General features: G+C 36.4%; 1 protein-coding gene across 3 annotated transcripts in view; it reads left to right on the top strand.

The window, feature by feature from the left end:
- Positions 1-11,297, top strand: part of LOC112320144 (transmembrane protease serine 11D) — a 51,006-nt gene extending 39,709 nt beyond the window's left edge. For 2 of the 3 annotated variants that reach the window (XM_045185691.2, XM_024577587.3), the window contains 4 exons: positions 337-514; positions 4,964-5,223; positions 6,389-6,531; positions 9,681-11,297. In XM_045185691.2, coding sequence (XP_045041626.1) covers positions 337-514; positions 4,964-5,223; positions 6,389-6,531; positions 9,681-9,842 — 743 coding nt within the window. In that variant the 3' untranslated portion in view covers positions 9,843-11,297. The remainder of the gene's footprint in view (positions 1-336; positions 515-4,963; positions 5,224-6,388; positions 6,532-9,680) is intronic. The other variant, XM_045185698.2, reaches the window with a different exon arrangement.
- Positions 11,298-20,850: the final 9,553 nt, after the last annotated feature.

Raw genomic sequence — 20,850 nt, 5'->3', positions numbered from 1 at the left:
AAATTTCCTCATGAACCTGTGACCTGAGCTGGTGCATCCAACACCGAACTGTCTTAATCCCAACTCCTAAGGAATTCCAGAAATCTCTGAAGCCATTCCAAATTTGAATCTACATACCACCTAAATTCACAAATGTTCTCTAAAATTCAGTTTATAGGCAACAGTAGTCACCTAAGTACTCTAAAAATATAATAAATTGATCATGCTTTTACAAAGGCTAGCATCCCCAGGGAGAGAATACATAAAAGTCATAAATGATGGAGAAACTCTTGCAACATCTCCCAAAAGTAAATGAATGATGATATTCCCAGCACATTAATGCCCTTTCCTTGTTAGAATGTGGGGTCCGTCCGGACCTAATGACATTGTCTGAAGAGAGAGTCATCGGAGGCACCAAGGCTGAGGAAGGAGACTGGCCATGGCAAGTCAGTCTGCGGCTGAATAACATGCACTACTGTGGAGGCATCCTGATCAGCAACACGTGGATCCTGACAGCAGCTCACTGCTTCAAAAGGTGAGGCCACAGCTGCCCGCCCACCCAGAGCAAGGACAGGAGCCATATGCATGAGGCCCCCACCCAAGTCCCCAGGACTAGACATGATTAGATTGAGTCATAAATAATTCAATGCAAAAAAATTGAGTATTTTTTCCTGTTCATGAGAGCAAAAATATTTTTTGACCTTCTGCTTGCTAATCTATTTCTGTTTTTTAAATTCAGATAATAGTATATCATCATGGTAAATATAAAGATTTATATGCCAGAATGATCAATTTGAATCTCAGCTACAAAGTTAAGAAATTTATTGAACCTCCACAAGACTCTTTTTTATTATTTTTTCAAATTGGGGGCAAATAGGGACATACCATTATCTATGTCTTAGTGTTATTGGTAGAATTAAATATGCTAATGCAAACATGTTCAATGTTAGCACAATGAAACATGTTAAATGTTAGCACAAATTTATTGCAGAAAATTTTCACATTATATCATGTAAGCTAATCAATAGACTGATGGTTGATCTTAGACTGCCCTTTGCCATTAATTTATTCTTTCAAAAAATTGAGTGTCTACTCTTAGCATAGTATTAAATATTATAGAAGCTAATTAAGCAAACACTGCCCCTACTTCAAGGGAGCCTACATTCTAATGTTGAAGGTAGACATACACAAAAATAATGTTATAGGAAATAATGTAAATAAAACTAATTTAAACAACTTACAGAGAATTCTTTATTGATATGGATAAAGGTTATTGCTAAGATGATTAGAGTAATGAACTGCCAGTGTATAGAAGGGAACATGAACTTATTCTGTGACATAAAGAAAAGGTCCTACTTACTGCTCATAATAGATCTTTAGACTTTAGTGTGACTAAAACCTGCTAGGTTCAGACCTACCTGACCATTAGGTTACCACAGACACAAACATTGTGGATGAACTAAACTTACAAAATTCACTCAGAAAATTGATGGTGATTTGAACTCATGTGTCTCTGTCCCTCTCTTCTCTCCTCAAACTCTTCCAATAACCTCTGTCTCAAATCCATCCTCCTTACCACACTCCCAAAGCACTCCAATTAGAGCAATTCAGACTTATTTCTCAAAGCATGAATCTTGAGCTCCAACCAGATTGCATCAGTCTCTGCCCTGGGAACCTGCCTACTTTTTCCCCACTTAGGAGCATTTGTTCAATCTGATTATTCTCTTCAAAATGTTAATATTCCTTCCAAACATCCATTCCTTCCTATTTAAATTCTGTAAAATCTTCACCATTTTTAAGAAGTCCTTTGCAGTTTGAGGGCACTGCCTCACACCACAATGCCTGTTACAAAAGTGCTTGTTAAATTAAGAGGGAGTAAAGTTTAACAAGACTGGTGCAGGGATTCTGAATAAATGTTTTATAAAACCCCAAATTATTCAGAATTTTTCTTGTGGCTATATTATAACTCAATATATTTTTATAAAGTGGCTAAATTTGAAAGTTCTGATAGTATAAATTTCTGGTATCAGGAGTAATAAAATTTCTGATTTAGATAAACACATTTATTGTTGTGCCCCAGAAAATACAAATAACAAAATTAACAAAAACATTTCTATCTCATTGCCACCCAAAAGTCCCAAGAACAGGAATGGCACTAGTAGATTTCAATCACCCCTGAATTTAGGAATTGGAAATGTAAATACCTAGACTTAGCAAGCGCTTAGAGTAATCAAAAATGCAATAAAAATAGTTGTGGATTCTTCTAAGTCCTATCCAGATCCAACCACCAAAAGCTAGGTAAAGGGTATCACTATAATGAAAGCCACAGTTACAAATATCACCAATGATAGCCAAAGAAGTCCATGATTTTTAAAGAGTTTGAACATTTGGGAAAGTTTGCCTCCCCAAATCCTTCTATCCTTCTACCCTGACTGAGTCCTGAGGACAGGCAAACTACAGGGCCCTTGTAATAGCACTGTCCCTGCAGTCCTCATTGTCACTGAGAACCCATCAGTGAGGGTTTGTTTGGGGCATGACCAACCTTACACCAAGGTACATAGAAGTAATGAGGCCCTCATAGGACGGAGTCTTGAATTGCCACTTCCTCTGTGCAGCTTTCCATGAGGCTCTCTTCCCTCTCCCACCTTATTCCCACAGAAATTTGCTTAATAACCTTTAGAAGTAGTTCCTGTGATTTATGATGATCTCTGTTAGTTTCCTCCATTAATTTGTAGAGCTGCTCAAGGACAAGACAATAATTATTTGTACTCTTATTCCCAGAGAGTCATACTATTCATTACATAAAGTAGATGCTTAGTAATGGCTTGTTGAACTATAATTAATGAAAATAATAGTTACCTTCATGGACTACTTACCTTGTGCCAAGCACTGTGTTTGACATAGTTTACTTGTCTGAGTTAATACATACAATTGTGTGAGGGGGAATCATCTATAACATTTTATGCATTAAATAAACTGAGAATGGGAGAGTTTAAGTAACTTGCCCTAAATAACACTACTAATATGTGGCATAGCCAAGATTCAAATCTAAATCTAACTGGTTCCCAAACCATACTATTTTATTCATTTGCTGAAAAAAAAAAATAAAGGAAGGAAGGAGGTTATAAGGGACAGGGGAGCAAGGAGGCAACAAAGAAAGAAAGAAACAAAGAATATCTTTGAGAATCTTCACTATAAAGATGGTGATCAAATGAAGTTCAATGTAAAATCTGTATTTACTTGTCAAATATTTTTCTTTAGAATTTTTAACTATTATTTACTCTTACACAAGCTGCTGTGCCTTATAGCAGCATATCCTGCATAAATAATTTTTATTTTCTGTATAAATTCTAGTATCTATATCTAAACTACACAAAACTATTAAATCATTACATGGTTACATTTTGTTTTTATTCCACTTTAGGAGCATGTTGAGTTAACCCTACAATTCACAGATCCTTATTTTCATCAGTCTGTGCAAGATCTTTCTCTATTTTACTTTTCTTCTTTAATATGTAGATCTTACTTCTATGGCTCTCCCTGCCTCCACCTTACAGTAATATTTTACATATATCTTTAAATATACAATTACCTACAAAATCTAAAGGGTTTTTGTATGTGTGTGCTTATGCATTTGATTTATAAAAGTAGCATTGTGTATAATGTCTCATATCTTTCCTTATTATTTTGGCTCAACTCGGGGAATTTTAATCTGGTCCACCAAAGAATCCACCATATTCCTTTATCCAAGTAGGTTGCTCCAACTTCTCACTACCACAAAGAGTGTGTATATACACACACACTTTCATAAGTGCCTGTCTATAAACCTTCAAGAATTTCCCTGAAATATGTATTCAGAAGTACATATGTAGTCTGCCAAATACGCTAGAATGCTTTCCAGAAGTATACATCTTCACCAGTAATGCAAGAGTTTGACCTTTTCTTCTTTGTCAACATATCATTGTCTTAAACTTTTACCACTTATGAATACTTGTTAGATGCTCATTATTGTTATAAGTTCCATTTCTCAGCTTACCAATGGGTTTGAGTATTTTTTCACATATCTATTAGCTCTTTGGCCTTCCCCTTCTATGAATTGTCTATTAATATATTTTGACATTTTATAATGGTTTTTCTGTACATTTGTTATTGATTTATAGACATGGTTTCTGTATGTTACACAGAAATTTTTGATATTAAACATTACAAGTACTTTCTCATGGTTCCTCATCTATCTAGTAAATTTACTAATGGTATACTTAATTTTGATTCCATGAAGTTCATCCATTTTTAACTTATGGTTTTTGTATTTTGGGAGTTTGATGAGAAAAGTCTCAATTGGTAGATCACAGAGATAATGCCCTACTTTTTTCCACCTTAGCAAGTGCTTCAACTCCCATCCTCACTCTTGATCTCATTCTCTCCCCCCTCTCTCCCCACACACATGTGCACATTTCACACACACACGCACAAAAATCTTCAATAAGTATCACACTTAATACAGAAAAATCACTCATCAAATAAGATGGGAGCCCCTTATCATCACTACTATTTAAATGGAGTTTTGGCTAAAGGCAAAAAAGAGGAAAAATAAAGATTGGAAGAAATGAGTTAAAATTAAAGTGGGCATTATTTCAGACTTCTTACTTGCTGGGGAGACTTCAGTGAGGGCATTTGTGTTATACTAGTTATAAAAGTATCAGAATATCCTAATTGTAATAGAACAATACCAATATTTTCACCAACCTAAGGTACGTTTTCTAAAATCTTTCTATGTTTCTTTAGACGAATGATTGGTCTTTGTGCCAGTGAAGAGTTAAACTCATTTACTAGCTATGTAATACAGAAATATATAGCAAAGAGGGGTTGATCAAATAGTTCCTAGATGATGGTGGGGGATGAAAAACACAAAATCCAAATATGTAAAATGCTCACAGATTCCCTATTCAAACCCATGGTTTCATGTTTTGTTTTGGTTTTTTAGCAACTCTGATCCTTACAGATGGACTGCTACATTTGGTGTTTCCACAGCATTTCCTAAGGAGATAAGAAGAGTCAATACTATTTTGATCCATAACAATTATAACTCTGGAACACATGAAAACGACATCGCAGTTGTGAAACTTAGCAGACCTATCGCCTTTAACAAAAATATCCACATCGTGTGTCTCCCAGAGGCCACCCAGAATATTTCACCTGGTTCCACTGCTTATGTAACAGGATGGGGATCGCAAATAAGTGGCGGTAAGCATCTCAGGAAAAATGAAACAAAAACAACAACAAAATCTCTGGTACTTGCTATTAAATAATTTTTTAATTGGGGAACACCTGAAAGATAGACTCTATAGACATAGCCATCCTATATCCTTGTCAGTCCAAACTACTGCTGAGTTTCCTCAGCCAAGCAAAGCATTGCCCCTAGGAAACATGGAGAATTCTCAAACACATAAGAAAATGTAAAATAGAGTGATGAAGAGACATTAGTTCTTCAATGACCCAGGGACTCTGCATGACTCAAATGGCTCCCTAGGATTTGTCTAGGTGTTCTCTAAGGGTTTTAATGCCCTTTAAGGTATTAACAGCCATTTAAGGTATTCTGGGATGAAATCCTGCCTCAAGCAAGGAACTTTATGTGTACATAAGCATTGCTCAGATGTGTTTATTGAATGAATAAAATGGAAATAAATATGAGGGAAATACAAGGAAGCAAATAGGGCTAAGGGGAAAATAAGAGAATCAGCCAGGGAGTGAAAAGATGGCATTAATAGTTTTCATGGGTTATTGGGGAAAACTATAATAGTATAAACAATAAAACATAATTTTGAATTTTTCCATGGGTGTATACCGATGTTGTAGATGTGTCTCCAGAATAATACAAAGATTTAGTTGTCCAAGAAAATATTTAATTGTGTTTTTATGGCTCAAGGTAATTTGGTATAGTAGATAAAAAAAGTGTGCCAATCACAAAAATGGCAGTGCCATTTTGAGGGAACATCAATATAAATCAGTTAGTTCTTTAGCCTTGAAACCAGATGGGTTTCTCTTTTGTTGCTAAAGATTATTAAATATGTAATTTTCCAATTCAAACTCAATCAATGGGTAATTTAAATATTACTAATCAATTTTAAGATAGCAGATTTGTTTATTTTTCTTTTAAGGTCTAAGGAGCATCATAAAGCTAAAGCAAAAAAAAAAAAGGGAGAGAGAGAATCCAATCTGTGTAAAAAGGTTATCGTTTTTTACTTAAGGGTATCTTTGCTGAGAAGAGACTCCTAAGCACATCTTCAATATCTTTCTTTTTAGAATTAGAAATAATGTTTGGAATATATTTATTCCTTTCTATATTCACCATACAGTCATTAATTTATTTATTCTGAATTCCATTTTCTTCCTGCTTTATAATTAACAGGCAACACAGTTAGAGACCTACAGCAAGGACGGGTCTACATAATAAGCAATAACATGTGTAATGCACCAATTAGTTATGGTGGAGCAGTCTTGCCTGGAATGCTATGTGCTGGATTGCCTCAAGGTGGAGTGGATGCATGTCGGGTAAGTTCAAAACAATGTTATCAATGACTGCATTCAAGTTACAAGTTCTTACTAGCACGTGATGCTGTCATGGGCATCGAGGTAAATTATAATACACGGTCCTGATCCTCTAAAAATCTATGATTTAGATTTTAGAGATGAAATTTCTTTTATGAAGTTGCTTTGTCATTAAGTACTAATTCTAAGAAGCCAAATTACAGAGTAGTTAATCATTGAAGCTCAAGAACCAGACAGAGCTGAATATGAATTTCTTAACCTCCATAACCAATTGTTATCAATAAAAATTAGGGTAATGATTATAATAGTATCTAACTTCTTTGTGTATTACTAAAGAGTAGATGGAGATTAAATTTGTCAGGCACATACTAAGCCACAAAGAAATATCAGCTATCACCGCTGTTTTTACTGTTGTTATTAATCTGGGTCACTGACACTGATGACTTTATGTCAACCTTTCAGCCACTAGGAGGATTTGAATAAATTACTTACACCTCTAAGCAAAGAGTCACAAACAATAACTGATTTTAAGATATAAATAACACCTGAATATCAGCACCTTGAAGACAGAAAATTTATACAGAAAGCTTAGTTACTTGAGTTACAACAACTCTCATAATTGTAAAGCAGCACAAATGAGAAATAAACTATTTAGATCTAGCTTATAATTTTTAACCAAATATAAAAATTCAACCAATAAAAATGAAATTCTTCCTTTAAAATCATTAAAATAAGATTTTAACACTAAAATTTTTAATTATCTAAAAAATTGATGTGGCTATATCTTTTAATAATTTTATTGTCATGTCTGAAACCCAACCCCATATATTAATAGCAATAATTACTTAGTATCAGAAATTACATTTCTGGAATTAAGAAAAATCAATCTGTTTTCTTGAGGAATCTAATACTGTTTTCCTGGGAATTGTGTGCAGAAAAACCAGGTTTATTCTTTCTTCAACCACTACTGACTTTTATATTTGTTGTTCACATTTTTAAAGAGTACATAAGAAGTAGTTCCTACATAACTTTTGTGAAGACCCCAATCCATGCATACTTCCCCCCAAATGAAACATTTTCATTCACTGCAAGTTGTCTGTAGATGAGGGGAAATGCTTATCAAATTTCAAGATACTGTTAATTACTCATGGCCCTTTATTCCCTTTAAGTAGAGATGAGTTTGTGCTAGGGAATGCTTCTTGCTCCCCTACCTGCTTCTTTTTTATTGCTAGCCCTTTAACAACAAATTCTCAGCTTTCATAGTAGTTTTCAAATGAGGAACACACCTTTACACTGACTATTCCAGATCTACGAACAGCATTAATTAGAACTGACTTAGGGATACACATGAGTATAAAAGGGTGTTATTCATGCTTTACTAATGATGCCCTTTACCTTCTACATACAAATCAGCTCTTCCCCCACGCCTAGTTGAAGCCATAATTCATCATGAAACTTCTCTGTATGTTCTACTACTCCCGGCCTCACTGATTTTCAGCTGAAATACTACAATGCATAGAGTTTGTGCCTAAAGAATAAATAGCACTTTATGTAAGAGCTTATGATGTTCTATTCATTTCTGTTCAATTCAGCCAAAGAAAATATATGAATTAATTTCTATGCATCAGACATTGTGCTAACACAATAGTGTGCTCCCTGCACTCAGCAAAACTATGGCCTAGAAGAGAGAACACAAGCTCAAATGTCTGCACAATGGGGCAGTGAAGCTGGCCAGATACAGGAAAAATCACATAGCCCTCTTAGTTTAACATTTCTTGTCCACTCTTGGTAAGATATTACACAGAGAAGTGTCTTTCTATAGAGGAAATAGCAGCAAAAACAATGATGAAAAAAGTGGTTAACTGAAACATGGATGAATAATCTGAAGGAGGCAGGTGCCCACAAGCTCGATGCAGTACTTGCCATGCAAGCTGGTGATGCACACATTGACCTTCCTTTCCACCTAGACCAGTAATTAAGTAGTTATAGAAGAACTACCTCCTAAGAGAAGTCAAATGAATACCAAACTATTCTAGAAGCATACTTGGTAATAATAGCTGACTTTTATTAGTGCTGACTATATGCTGGGTAGTATGTGTGTTAAATTCATTTAAACACATAAAAACATTATTTACAGGTAAGGAAACTGAGGCACAGGGAGCTATTAAATAGCTTGCTGAAGGTCACATAGCTGGCAAGTGGAGGACTCAAACCCTGGCCATCTAACTCCAGAACTCATAGACTTACCCCGTCATGCAGCATGTAAGGCCTACTAAGTTTGTCTTCCCAAGTAGAGATTGTATAGAGATATTTGTTGGTTGGTTGATTATTATAATTAGCTGGTAAATATTTCATGAGGAGTATTTTACTCATTGCCATGTAAATATATTTTTGCTTATTCACCAAAAATTATTTTTTAGTGGTACCACGCAGGGAGAGTACTATAAATAGGAGAATAAGAGAGGCTTCTAAAAACTCATGGATTCAACAAATATTTTCTTAGCATCTCTTATGGGCTAGGAGCTTGGGAGATAGCAGTGTCTGGTACAGGTACAACCCTCCCCTGATGGACTTTATAGAATAGCCATAAAAACAGACAGTGAAGGAGTATCATGAATACAACGAGGGTTGCAGAGATGTGTGACTGCTACATCGAGGGGAAATGACCCAGTTGGAATAAGTTCAAACAGGCACAAGAATGTGCTTGTGCAAATCAATGAAGAAGCAAATGTGCTTGTGCAAAATAACAAGCAGTGAAAAAGATGTGCACAAGATGTGGGAACACAGACAATGACAAACTAATCCAGACCAAAGGTGGAGAGGTGGCAGTGGGGGATGGGGGGAAGGCAGAGGTAGTCAGGGAAGGCTCCCTGAAGGAGGTCAAGTTTATGATGACTGGAGGTCAACCAGGCAACTGAGGGGGTACATGGGAAATGTGCTCTTCATCTACTCACACTTGCTGACAGAATAATGTGTGTCTGTGGAAGATTTTGGTAATTTTCACCTGACTTGGTATAATAGCTTAACAGAAAATGTCAGATTAATTTTATTTTCATAATGGATATGACTTCTTCTACTGCCATGGAAGTAAACTCCTTAATACTTTGGGCTTGTATTCACACTGAAATAGTCAATCATTCTGTTTCCTCCAGGGTGACTCCGGTGGTCCACTAGTACAACAGGACTCCCGGCGGATCTGGTTCCTTGTGGGGATAGTAAGCTGGGGATATGAGTGTGGCCTGGCAGATAAACCGGGAGTGTACACCCGGGTGACGGCCTACCGCAACTGGATAACCCAACAAACCGGGATCTAGTCCAATAAATTCCTCTGTTGCAAAGTCTGTATGCAGGTGTGCCCATCTAAAACTCCAAAACTTTACTTTTCGGTTTCACAAACACAATTTAGTCTCTCCTTATTACTATAGATTTTATATTTTCTCAAGAAAACCATATGAATGTTGCATAGTACTATGGCTGTATGCCAGGGAAAAGGTAGAAAACCAGTTACAGAGTTAAGAATTTTATTATAGTTGTGATAAGTGCTAGTAGTGAGGAAACAGGTACCCAAGTGGGGATACATCTACACAGTCAGAGGCCCCTTTTCTGAGGAAGTCCCACTGAAGCTAAGAAGCAGGCAAAATGTCAAAACATGCAAAAAAAAAGAAGAGGTGGAATAACATTCAAGACAGGAGGAGCAACACAAGGCATGAAAAATACTATTTATTTAAAATTTATGCTTACTCAATATTTTATTTAAGTCCTAAAATTAAATATATGAAGTCATAGTACAGTCCTACAGCAACCTTAATTATCCTGTAAGAACATGATCCCATAGGAGCTAACTGATGAATTTCAGGCATTTAAAATAGAAACTTAAATACTCACTCCTCAACTAAGACCACCAAAATTATGAATAATTTTCAGGATGACTTATCAAAAATATTCTTTTTTAATTTTTTTAAACATATTTTATTGATTATGCTATTACAGTTGTCCCATTTTTTCTCCATTTTATTCCCCTACACCCTGTACCCCCTTCCACCTTCATTTCCCGACCTTAGTTCCAAAATATTCTTCATCTATGTGAAGGAAAGAATGTATTTCCTCCATAGAGAAGTTTATGAAATACATCTACACAACCTTCTTGGATTACTTACAACTACACAGTGCTTTTTTACAACTAAATAAGAGTTGTGTAGTTGTATTTACACTGGTAGCAGTTACTTTTGATAGTTTAAGAATCCTCAATATTTAAATCCAAATGATGAATAGAAAGTTAGGAGGGAAAAAATGTCAATGGTTGGTTTGCAAACAGAAAACTTAAATAGCTTAATTTCAATGAAATTATCTTAGATAAAGGATCTTTTCTCTCTCCCTCTCTCTCTCTTTCTCTCTTTCCCTCTTGTACATGCACACACACACAAATTAAATAAAATACATTAAAATGTAATGGCACGACAATTTATATAGTCTGAATCATGAATGTTACTGAATTTTTATGGGATCCTAGCATAGCTAAAGCGTAGTTATGCATGATTATCTGTATGCCAGGGCTTCCTCCTTCTAAAAGCTAACTTGTGACACCTAGGTATCAGAGCAATTACATGCATTGTGATGAAAACTTTGTATATTTCCTCATGTAAAATTGTGGGACTTACACTGAAGTCATTTGCTTTTAAACAAAAAAAATTGAAAATTTAACCATCTCTTGGTGAAATGTATAAACAAATTGTTGGTTTTCCTTATTTCAAATAAACTCTTAAAATGTTTTCCCTGCCTAAGTATTAATGGAAGTCGTGATATATGAAGGACAATCCTAAACAATTTATTTAATTGGTTCTCCAAGAAGAGAACTGACTAAACTAGAGTCTAAAGGCTTGGCACTTTCTGCTGCCTTATAATCAAGCTCTGTAACTGAAGCAAGCGTCCAGCTGACACTCCCTTGCTGCACCCTGTTCGGACAGCATTAAACTGGTAATTTAGAATATGCCCCAAGGGGATTGGGTTTTTGTGCCTGTGTTGGTGTGTTTGAGAGTGTGTGCATGTACATGCTGTCCTGTAATCATAAATATATTTTTGTTTATTGCTATATTGAAAACTATATAAAGGAAAGTACTTATTTAGAAGAATATAGAGCAAACTCAATTATTTAGTGAAACTCTAGCAAAAACTTTCTAGCATCCTAACTCAGTGCCAGAAAGAGTTAGAAATACCAAAGAAAATCCTGTTCAGCATATGGAAAACAAACAGACTAACCAATGAAAAACCTGGCAAACAAACGGAATCCTTCTGAGTTTAAAATAGTGAACAGAACTAATGAAACAGTCAGAGTGATCCAAGAAAGTTTAGAGCAAAACAATGGACCTTATCTTGCACTTGGAGGTCTTGACTACAGAGTGTAGATCAATAGTCTAAAAAATGCAGGGATGGGTGGGGCAGGGGGTGTGATGGGATAAAAATGGAGACAAATGTACTTGAATGACAATTTAAAAAGAAGACATGTATTAAGCTCTTCTACTTTCCAGCTTTCTACTACATAGTGATGAAACAAAGATACACAAGACATACCATAGACACTCAGAGAATGATGATGTTGACAAATATATAACATAATAGATGGAACAATGAAGAGTAGGATATTCAATACAGAATAACAAAAGAAGGGGTAAGTCCTAGAAAACTCAGAGAAAATATAACATAAAAAGTGAGTCTTCCAAAGACATACAGAGGGCCCAGAGACATATGAAAAGATGCTCAGCATCACTAGCCATCAGAGAGATGCAAATTAAAACCACAATGAGGTACCATCTCACACTGGTTAGAGTGGCCAATGTAAACAAATCAACAAACAAATGTTGGAGAGGATGCAGAGAAAAGGGAACCCTAGTACACTGTTGGTGGGAATGCAGACTAGTGCGGCCACTGTGGAAAACAGTATGGAATTTCCTCAGAAAACTAAAAATGGAACTGCCCTTTGACCCAGCAATTCCTCTGCTGGGATTATACCCTAAGAACCCTGAAACACCAGTCCAAAAGAACCTATGCACCCCAATGTTCATAGCAGCACAGTTTACAATAGCCAAGTACTGGAAGCAACCTAAGTGCCCATCAGCAAATGAGTGGATCAAAAAACTATGGTACATTTACACAATGGAATTCTATGCAGCAGAGAGAAAGAAGGAGCTTATACCCTTTGCAATGGCATGTATGGAACTGGAGAGCATTATGCTAAGTGAAACAAGCCAGGAAGTGAGGGACAAATACCATATGATCTCACCTTTAACTGGAACATAATCAACAAAAGAAAAAAGCAAACAAAATATAACCAGAGACATTGAAATTAAGAACAATGTAACAATAGCCAGAGGGGAGTGGGAAGGGGGTAGTGGGGAGAGGGGTCTATAGGATCTACTATAAAGGACACAAGGACAAAATCAAGGGGGAGGGTAAAGGTGGGGGAGGGAGGTGGGACTGGCTGGGGTGGGGTGGAGGGATGGGGAGAAAATGCAGACAATTGTAACTGAATTAAAATAAAAATAAATAAATAAATAAATAAATAAATAAATAAATATAAATAAAAAATTAAAAAAAGAAAGTGAGTCTTCCAGAGCATCAATTTTCCAAGGACCTGGCTAATTATGCTGTGATTAGAAGAGAAGGGAGCTACAGACTTCTCAGATTATTCATTTAAATTTGGCACAGGCTCTAATTTACCCAATTCAATTCCCATTTTTCAATTTGCTAAACAATAAATGGTCTAAACAGAGCCAAAATAGATTTTCTCTTTATGCTTTTCATGGCTGCAAATCTCAAAACCCAGTCTTTTCCATTTCTAATCAGTCAGTTTGATTAATTGCCAGTGAGAAAACAGGTCACTTCCCCCACATATTTCAGTGACTTATTTCTATAAGAAACAGTTGTCCTTTAAAGAAACAGGTGACTTACCATGGGAGATATGTAATCAGAAGCTGGATGGTCTCCTCCAGAAATGTTTTGGAAGATTTCTGGAATGGATTGGGACTAAAAGAGATCATTTCTATGTCCCCTTTCTTCCCATGACACAAATGGTTCAGAGAGAGCATAAGAACTCTGTGGAGAGTAATTCCAGAGTACTGAAACACTTGTTTGCTTGTTTAATCTGGTGCACAGCCATGAAATAAATCATCTAGAGTAAAGAAATCAAACCAAGTTAAGTAGAAATTTCATTTTGGAGAAAAAGGCAACTGCATGAAATTGAAGAATTAACTCCAAAGCAAACAGAGCTCACAGGGCATTTTCCAGGGCTATCCCTACATTTAACCTCCCATCAAACAAACAAATTAGACTGAAATTACTAATGCAATAAAAAATGTGATATATTAACAAATATTTTTCCCTTGAAAAATTCATCTACCTAACCAGTCATTTATTTTTTTTCAACCCATCTATTTATTTATCAATAATTTTGAGCATGTATAATGTATCAGGTAATATTCTTGACTAGTCAAAGCAAGTTGTAGGAAAGAAGAAGCCAGGCAGAGGAAGAAGCAAGGCTAAATGTCCCGAGGTGACAAGTCTGTGGGTTTGAACAACAGTAAGGAGTCAATGTGGCTGGGGCAAAACTAATGAAAGAGAGACTGGTTAGAGGAGGGTGAAGAAACAGGCATGTGGGCCACATGAAGAAATTTTGATTTTATGATGGATTTAAGGACAAGATTTTGTGATCAGTTTTCCATAATCTAAAGATTTATCTGACTACTCTAAGGAGAAAGAACTATAAGAGGACAAAAGTAGAAGGGAGATGAGTCAGGAGACACAGTAATCCAGGAAAATAATGGGACTGACAGATTGAGGTGTGAGCAGTACAGATGGTGAGAAAGAGCTTAATTCAGGAAATATCAGTAGGAAGACACAGTGCAAATTTCTGAGAGGCTAGATTTAGCAGCTGAAAGGAAGGAAGAATCCAAAGTTGACTGAAATTTTGAGCCTGAACTACTGAGAGCAACATTTCGGAAGAGGACTAGGTTTAGGAAAAGGGAATCAAGTTTCTTTCTTAATCTGTTACACTGGAAATGTACAAGCCAGCAGGTCAGGCAAACAACGGTAAGTACAGATATTGGAGGAATGATTGAGATGGGAAATATACTTTGAAGATGTTTACACTTTCAAAGAAGGAGGGGACAAGAACCATAATGGATGATTAGAAGAGAGAATGGGAAATGTAGCTTTTAAAAAATAATATAAGGAAATCTTGATGACCTCAAGAAATATCTTGATAGCTTAAGAAAGATGAAAACAACATTGGAAAGATGGCAGCAAGATAGGTGGGAGCAGAGTCCACTTCCCCTCCGCACCAGTGAAACACCTAGCTGATCTGAGGAACAGAACGAACAGCAAACGGTATTCCAGCATATGTGAAGATCGGAGACCAAAGATAGAGGACACTGAAAGATCTAACAGTAAGAAGAGGGCTTAAGGACAACAAGGTCCCTGGGACCTGCACGGGGACCAGGGTGGCTGAAGCCCCCAGCCCGGGTGCAGGGTCTGCTTCAGGATTCCTGGGAGAGAGGCAGGCTGAGCTGTGTGAGGGGCCAGGTGCTTGTTTGGACCAGGGGGGCTTGAATAGGAAGAATTTCTCAAAAAGAAAAAGAGAAATTAGAGGCACTCAGCAGCTAGTTAGAGAACTCTCCACGGCAGCTGCAGCCTCTGGCACCCCTCCCCCCTCAGCCCCTGGACTGTGAACCCGGGAAAAGCAGCCCCAGTGCTCACCTGAAACCCTGCTGGCACACACCCAGATCAGCGGACTGGGCACCCACAACTGAAACTATGGGTGAGCACGCACCCTGATAAGCGGCCTGGCTGCCTGGCCGCCAGACCCAAAGTGCCCCAGTGCCCTAAAACCCCGGCTGGGTGCCTACACCTGAAACCTCGGGTGGTTCGGATCAGTGGCTGGCTGCCCCAGTGCACAGACCAAAAGCGGGGGATCGGCAGCCAACCCACGCCCAAAGCCGAGATCGTCCACACAACCCGATCAACAGCCTGGTTGCCTGCAGGCGACCACACCCAAAAGCACCGGTTCTGAAAAACTCCTACTTGGACCCTGCGCACAGAACCCTGCAGGGCCTACTGGCTCTCTAGGAGGAAGGCAGAACACCCAACAGAGGGGAGCTGCAGGGCTAGGGGAGATTGCATTCCCTGGAAAGACTCGACCCAACCAGGGGCTGAACTACCCCATAGCAGCACCGAGAGCCCCTAGCATCTAAGACAGCAAAGAGCAAGAAGGGGGAGTGTGAGTTGCCCCTAATTGGTGCAACTCAAGGACAGCACAACTGATGAACTAAAGGCCTAGTGGGGAGCAGAAGGACACTGAGGAACTGGACTGGAGGCTGAACAACAGCAGAGTGTGGCTCAGGAAGGGAGAAAAGTGAAACCAATCTCTCCAACCACCCCCTCCCGTTTCACAGACAGGAAGACCAGCAGAACTAACCTGACCGGTTTAAAGCCAGCAGAGGGAGGGTGGAGGTGGGGGAGGGAGGTGGGTTCAGCTGGGGTGGGGTGGAGGGATGGGGAGAAAAGGCATACAACTGTAATTGAATACAATAAAAATTTTTAAAAAAGAAAAAAAAGAAAGATGAAAACATGTTTTTAAGTATCACAGCAAAAAGAAACTTAAAGAATAAAGTTATATTTGATTTTATTAAAGTTAAGAATTTTTCATTATTCGAAAGGCTCTATTAAAGGTTAAAAATGCTGAATGACAGTACAAGAGAAGATACTGACAATACATATAACTAGCAAATAGCCTATATCTACAATTTACAGAGAATGACTATAAATGAAAAAGGAAAACACATAACTTGATAGAAAAATGGCCAAAGAGTAAAACAGGTACATCAAAAAAAGGAGGAACCCAAGTGACCAATAAATATAAGGAGCTCAACCTTATTGCAAATAAGGAAAATAAAAAACAAAGTCGAATAGAAAAGGGAAAAAAAGAGAAGTCATGGACAGCAGTGTTATGATTGCAGGGTGGGGGTTGTGGAGGTGGAAGAGGGTATAGGAGGGATAAATGGTAATGGAAAAAATACAATAAAAATAATATTAAAATAGATAAATAAATAAAGTCTCCACAATATACCACATCTACAAACCAATGGATATAAATGGAAAGTCTTACAATAACAAGAGTTGGCAAGACGGGGGAGTGCAAACTGTTTTAATAAACTTGGGGGGAAATTGGCATTATCTAACAAAGGATATCATATGCATATCCTATGACCTAGCAATTCCATTTACCAAACTATGGTAAAATATAGCATAGGGAATATACTCAATAATACTGTAATAACTATGTAGGTGTCAAGTGGGTGCTAGACTTATCAGGGTGATCACTTATTAAGATATGTAAATGTCAGCCCTGACTGGTGCGGCTCAGTTGGTGGGGCATCATCCCACAAAGCAAAAGGGTGCCGGATCAATTCCCAGACAGGGCGTATGCCTGGGTTGCAGGTTCAATCCCTGTTTGGGGTGCATACAAGAGGCAACCGATCGATGTTTCTTCTAACATGAAAGTTTCTCTCCCTTTCTTTCTCCCTCCTTTCCCCTCCTTTAAAAATAAATAAATAAAATCTTTTTTAAAAAAGATATATAAATGTCTTATCACTTTGTTGTATACCTGAAACTAATATGATATTGTATGTCAACTGTAATTGAAAAATAAATTTTTAAAAGAACTATATTGTTTAGGAATTCATTTATACTCTTGAAAAACTATAAAGAAAACAAGGAATTTATTACCAAAAAATACAGGATATTGTTTACCTTTAGGGTTAGAATTGTAATTGAGAAGAAAAAGGCACAGAGCTGCTTCTTTGTTAGCAAACTTCTATGGATACTTGCTTCATGGTAAGTCATTAAGCTGTATATTTAAGTTTTATGTGCTCTCCTGAATGGGCATCATTTTTCACATCTCTGATGCAGAACATCTGTGGACATTCCCAGATGTGGTGAGGGGAAACAATAATTCTCAACTCATTCAGGAAAGAATCCTTGAATGAAGTATATGAAATTCTTTTTTTAAGTATGTGTCATAATGGATAGCAGGAAATCATTTTATTCATGTTCATGATCATTAATATTTTAATAATTCAATTAATTTAAATTTGTATACATCCAGTAGGATTGCCTATCAATGTTAACATTGTTAATATACTTAAACATTTCTAGCGTGCATGGTTCTATTCAAACATTAGGTTCTATTTCTTCCACAATTATGAATTTTCCTAAACTATAAGTTTTTGAGGGTAAAATTAAAATATATATATATAATCTCATTTTGTAACAAGAGACAAGCTCAATTGGTTCAGAGAGACTGTTAATTGAATTTGCAATGACAAAAGTGAAAGTGTTTTAAATAACAAAATGGTGTGTGTGTGTTGTATTTAAATAGAATACTTGTATAGCCGTTAGAAAAACAGTTAGGTAATCGATGTCCCCATGTTTCTTTGCTGCTAATTTTCTATCTTTTCATTTGTAGTCCCTCTCTCTGAAAGATATAAAATTAAGATTAGCAATTTACAGCTTTTATAATTTGCAGTACTTTCATAGTGAAAGTTCTGAAATAAACATCCTTTAATATTCTAAACATTTCCTTTTTTTATAATCACAGCAATTTAGTTTCCTGTTTTAGTTCTACTAGTCAGGAAAAATGATCAGGGTTTCCTACCAGCTGTTTCTTTATTTGATTTGCAACTGGGAAAGAGCCCTATCAAATTTAGTGGCCAACTTTCTATGACTTTGAGATACTAATATATGTTCAGAAGAGATAAATTCAGTAAATACCTTGAATATTACTAGATATTTATATATTTCCACCAACAGCAAGAGAGTATAAGAATTTTACTTAAACTTTCTATTTTATCTAGTGTTCTGGATAAAATTAACTCATAATTTTTTTAAGATGGGTTTTAGTGCAGGTATCCACACTAAAGAGAAGCTTGAACATTAAGTCAGAGCTTTACAGATGAAATTTTAGATGGCAACACTATTCAGACAAATTTCATAAACAGCAATGGCAGCTATTAGTGTAACTACCATGTTCCAGTGTTGAATAAAATAAGGGCATGCAAAAGTAGGTTTACATTTGCTAGTACACGAAACACAGTTTATTCTTATATTATTATTTATTCATCAACTATTGTATTATTTATTATTAACCTACTTTTGCACATCCTTATATTTTCACATTATCATCAGAATTTTTGCATATTGTTACTTTTAGAAAAAGAAGGGATAAGGAAATAACTCACTCAACTCACAATATGATCTAAGGGTTACTTTTAGTTGAAGTAGCTGTAATTTCCTTAAATGTTCTTTAAACTCTATGCAAAAGATCAGAGAAGTTAATTGACGTGGCCAAGTTCACATAGTAGGAAAAGGCAGAAAACAGCTGGATATCTGATTCAGACTGAAGTTATTCGCCACTGACCACCACTTCTCACTAGCCATTTATAATATTTCTCCACTCACATTGTTCTATTGAAGGGCCGTGGTGGGCCATGACCTGTGTTTTGGTTCCTTTTCCGCAAAGCCTCAACAATAATATTCCCTACTTCATAGGGTTTCCTTTCAGGTAAATGAGAAGATGTATTTTGTATAAAATAGACAATGTGAAATTTGGTTATTGACAAAAAAATTTTTAATAGAATGATCCAACAAAAATAATTTTTTGCTCTGAATATATGCAGTCAGGTAATTTATTTCACAACCAGCTATGCAGTCTAAAAATTTATTTTTATATTACTCTTTAATTTCAATGATAATAAGCAAGATGTCTTTTTCTAAAGATCTATCTAAATCACTCAGGAGAGATCCAAGATGGTGAAGGAGTAAGTGGAAGCTACATTAACCTCCTACTAGAACCAACCTGGAATTAACAACTAAATTGTAGAGAAATCATCCTGAATAACCAACTGAACACTCGCTGGAGAGAAGCCTTAAATCACTCAGAAAAGAAGTGCCACTCTGTAGCAGAAAGGACAAAAAACTGTCTTGCATTTGAAGGTTCCAATTCTAAGGATCTTGGTTACCTCCAGTCTGGCTGGGTAGTTTCATCAAGGCTGTCTGTTTGAATGATTGCATTGAGCTCTGTTTCAGAATGCATGCAAAACATAACCTGCTCAGGTAAAGTGAAAGTGTGAAATCTTCAAAGCTCACACTCTCTTGTTAGCAACACTTCCATTTTCTCATTAAGTGAAGTTACCCTGAAATCACTCTTTTTACACACTCAGATCAAAGTGCTTTTCTTAAGTTAGCAGGAAAAAAATAAGACCTCATAAAAGTGCCTTCTGGATCTCCTTTTATAAAAATGAAGCACACCTACAATATTATAAAGTTAGCTTTTTTACATGATTACAAAACTCATTTGGGTAGAATTCATAAAGCAGACAATTTCAATGAATTCTAACATTAATATATTGAAAATGTGGTAGTTAATATTTTCAGGCCTACCCTACTATTAAACCTATAAATTATCTAAAACTTCCTCTATCCTATCTGTTAAAACTTGCTCCAGATAAAATAGTTTTATAAGGCTGTCTGTTTTTACTGCCAGTTTTGCTAGGATACACCCACAGAAGCTGATTCGCTGGGTTAGTCCAATGTAAACTGCTCTCAGTCTCTTCACCTGACCAATTTTGAAGTGATGCTTCATCTAATAAAAACTTATTTTAATCTAAAACTTATAATATACATTTCCTCACTAACGGTTTTCCTTCACTGGGGGTGTTTTGTCTTTGAAAAATAGAAACCATGAAAGCAAAAATTACCTATTTTTCCCAGGATATTTTAGGAAAATAAGGTATAACAGTAGAACCAAGCAAAGTTGACAGATACTCTAAAGTTTATAATTGTAGCCTAACAATACTCAAATATCTGATCAACTCAGGCACCTTGCTTCCCACCATCAGGCAGCACAGATACGGTTTTTCCTCAGTAAAGAACAGATGACTCGTGCATTTCCAACCTACTGCTTTGCCAGTGTGTTCCTGCACATACACAGCTATATCTGCTTAAGATTGCTGAGTATTTAACTCCTGAGATTGTTCTACAGAGCCATTATGAATGGCTGCTAACTCTCCCTTGAGAGACCATTTGTTGAGGTGTCCAGCATACCATATGTCTCACCGGTTAAGAAATAAAGTAAAAAACTATGTAACAAAAATTCTCATTAGCAATGATTAAAAGAGTAAACCAAAATTTCATACAAAAAATGTTTTCTTATAGATCAAAGACCTAATCATTGAAATAATAACCTGAAATAGTAAGGGTAATAAGAATAATAGT

The sequence above is a fragment of the Desmodus rotundus genome, chromosome 4 (assembly GCF_022682495.2).
Source record: "Desmodus rotundus isolate HL8 chromosome 4, HLdesRot8A.1, whole genome shotgun sequence".
In the NCBI taxonomy this organism is placed as follows: Eukaryota; Metazoa; Chordata; class Mammalia; order Chiroptera; family Phyllostomidae; genus Desmodus; species Desmodus rotundus.
This window is presented reverse-complemented; position numbering and strand designations above follow the sequence as displayed.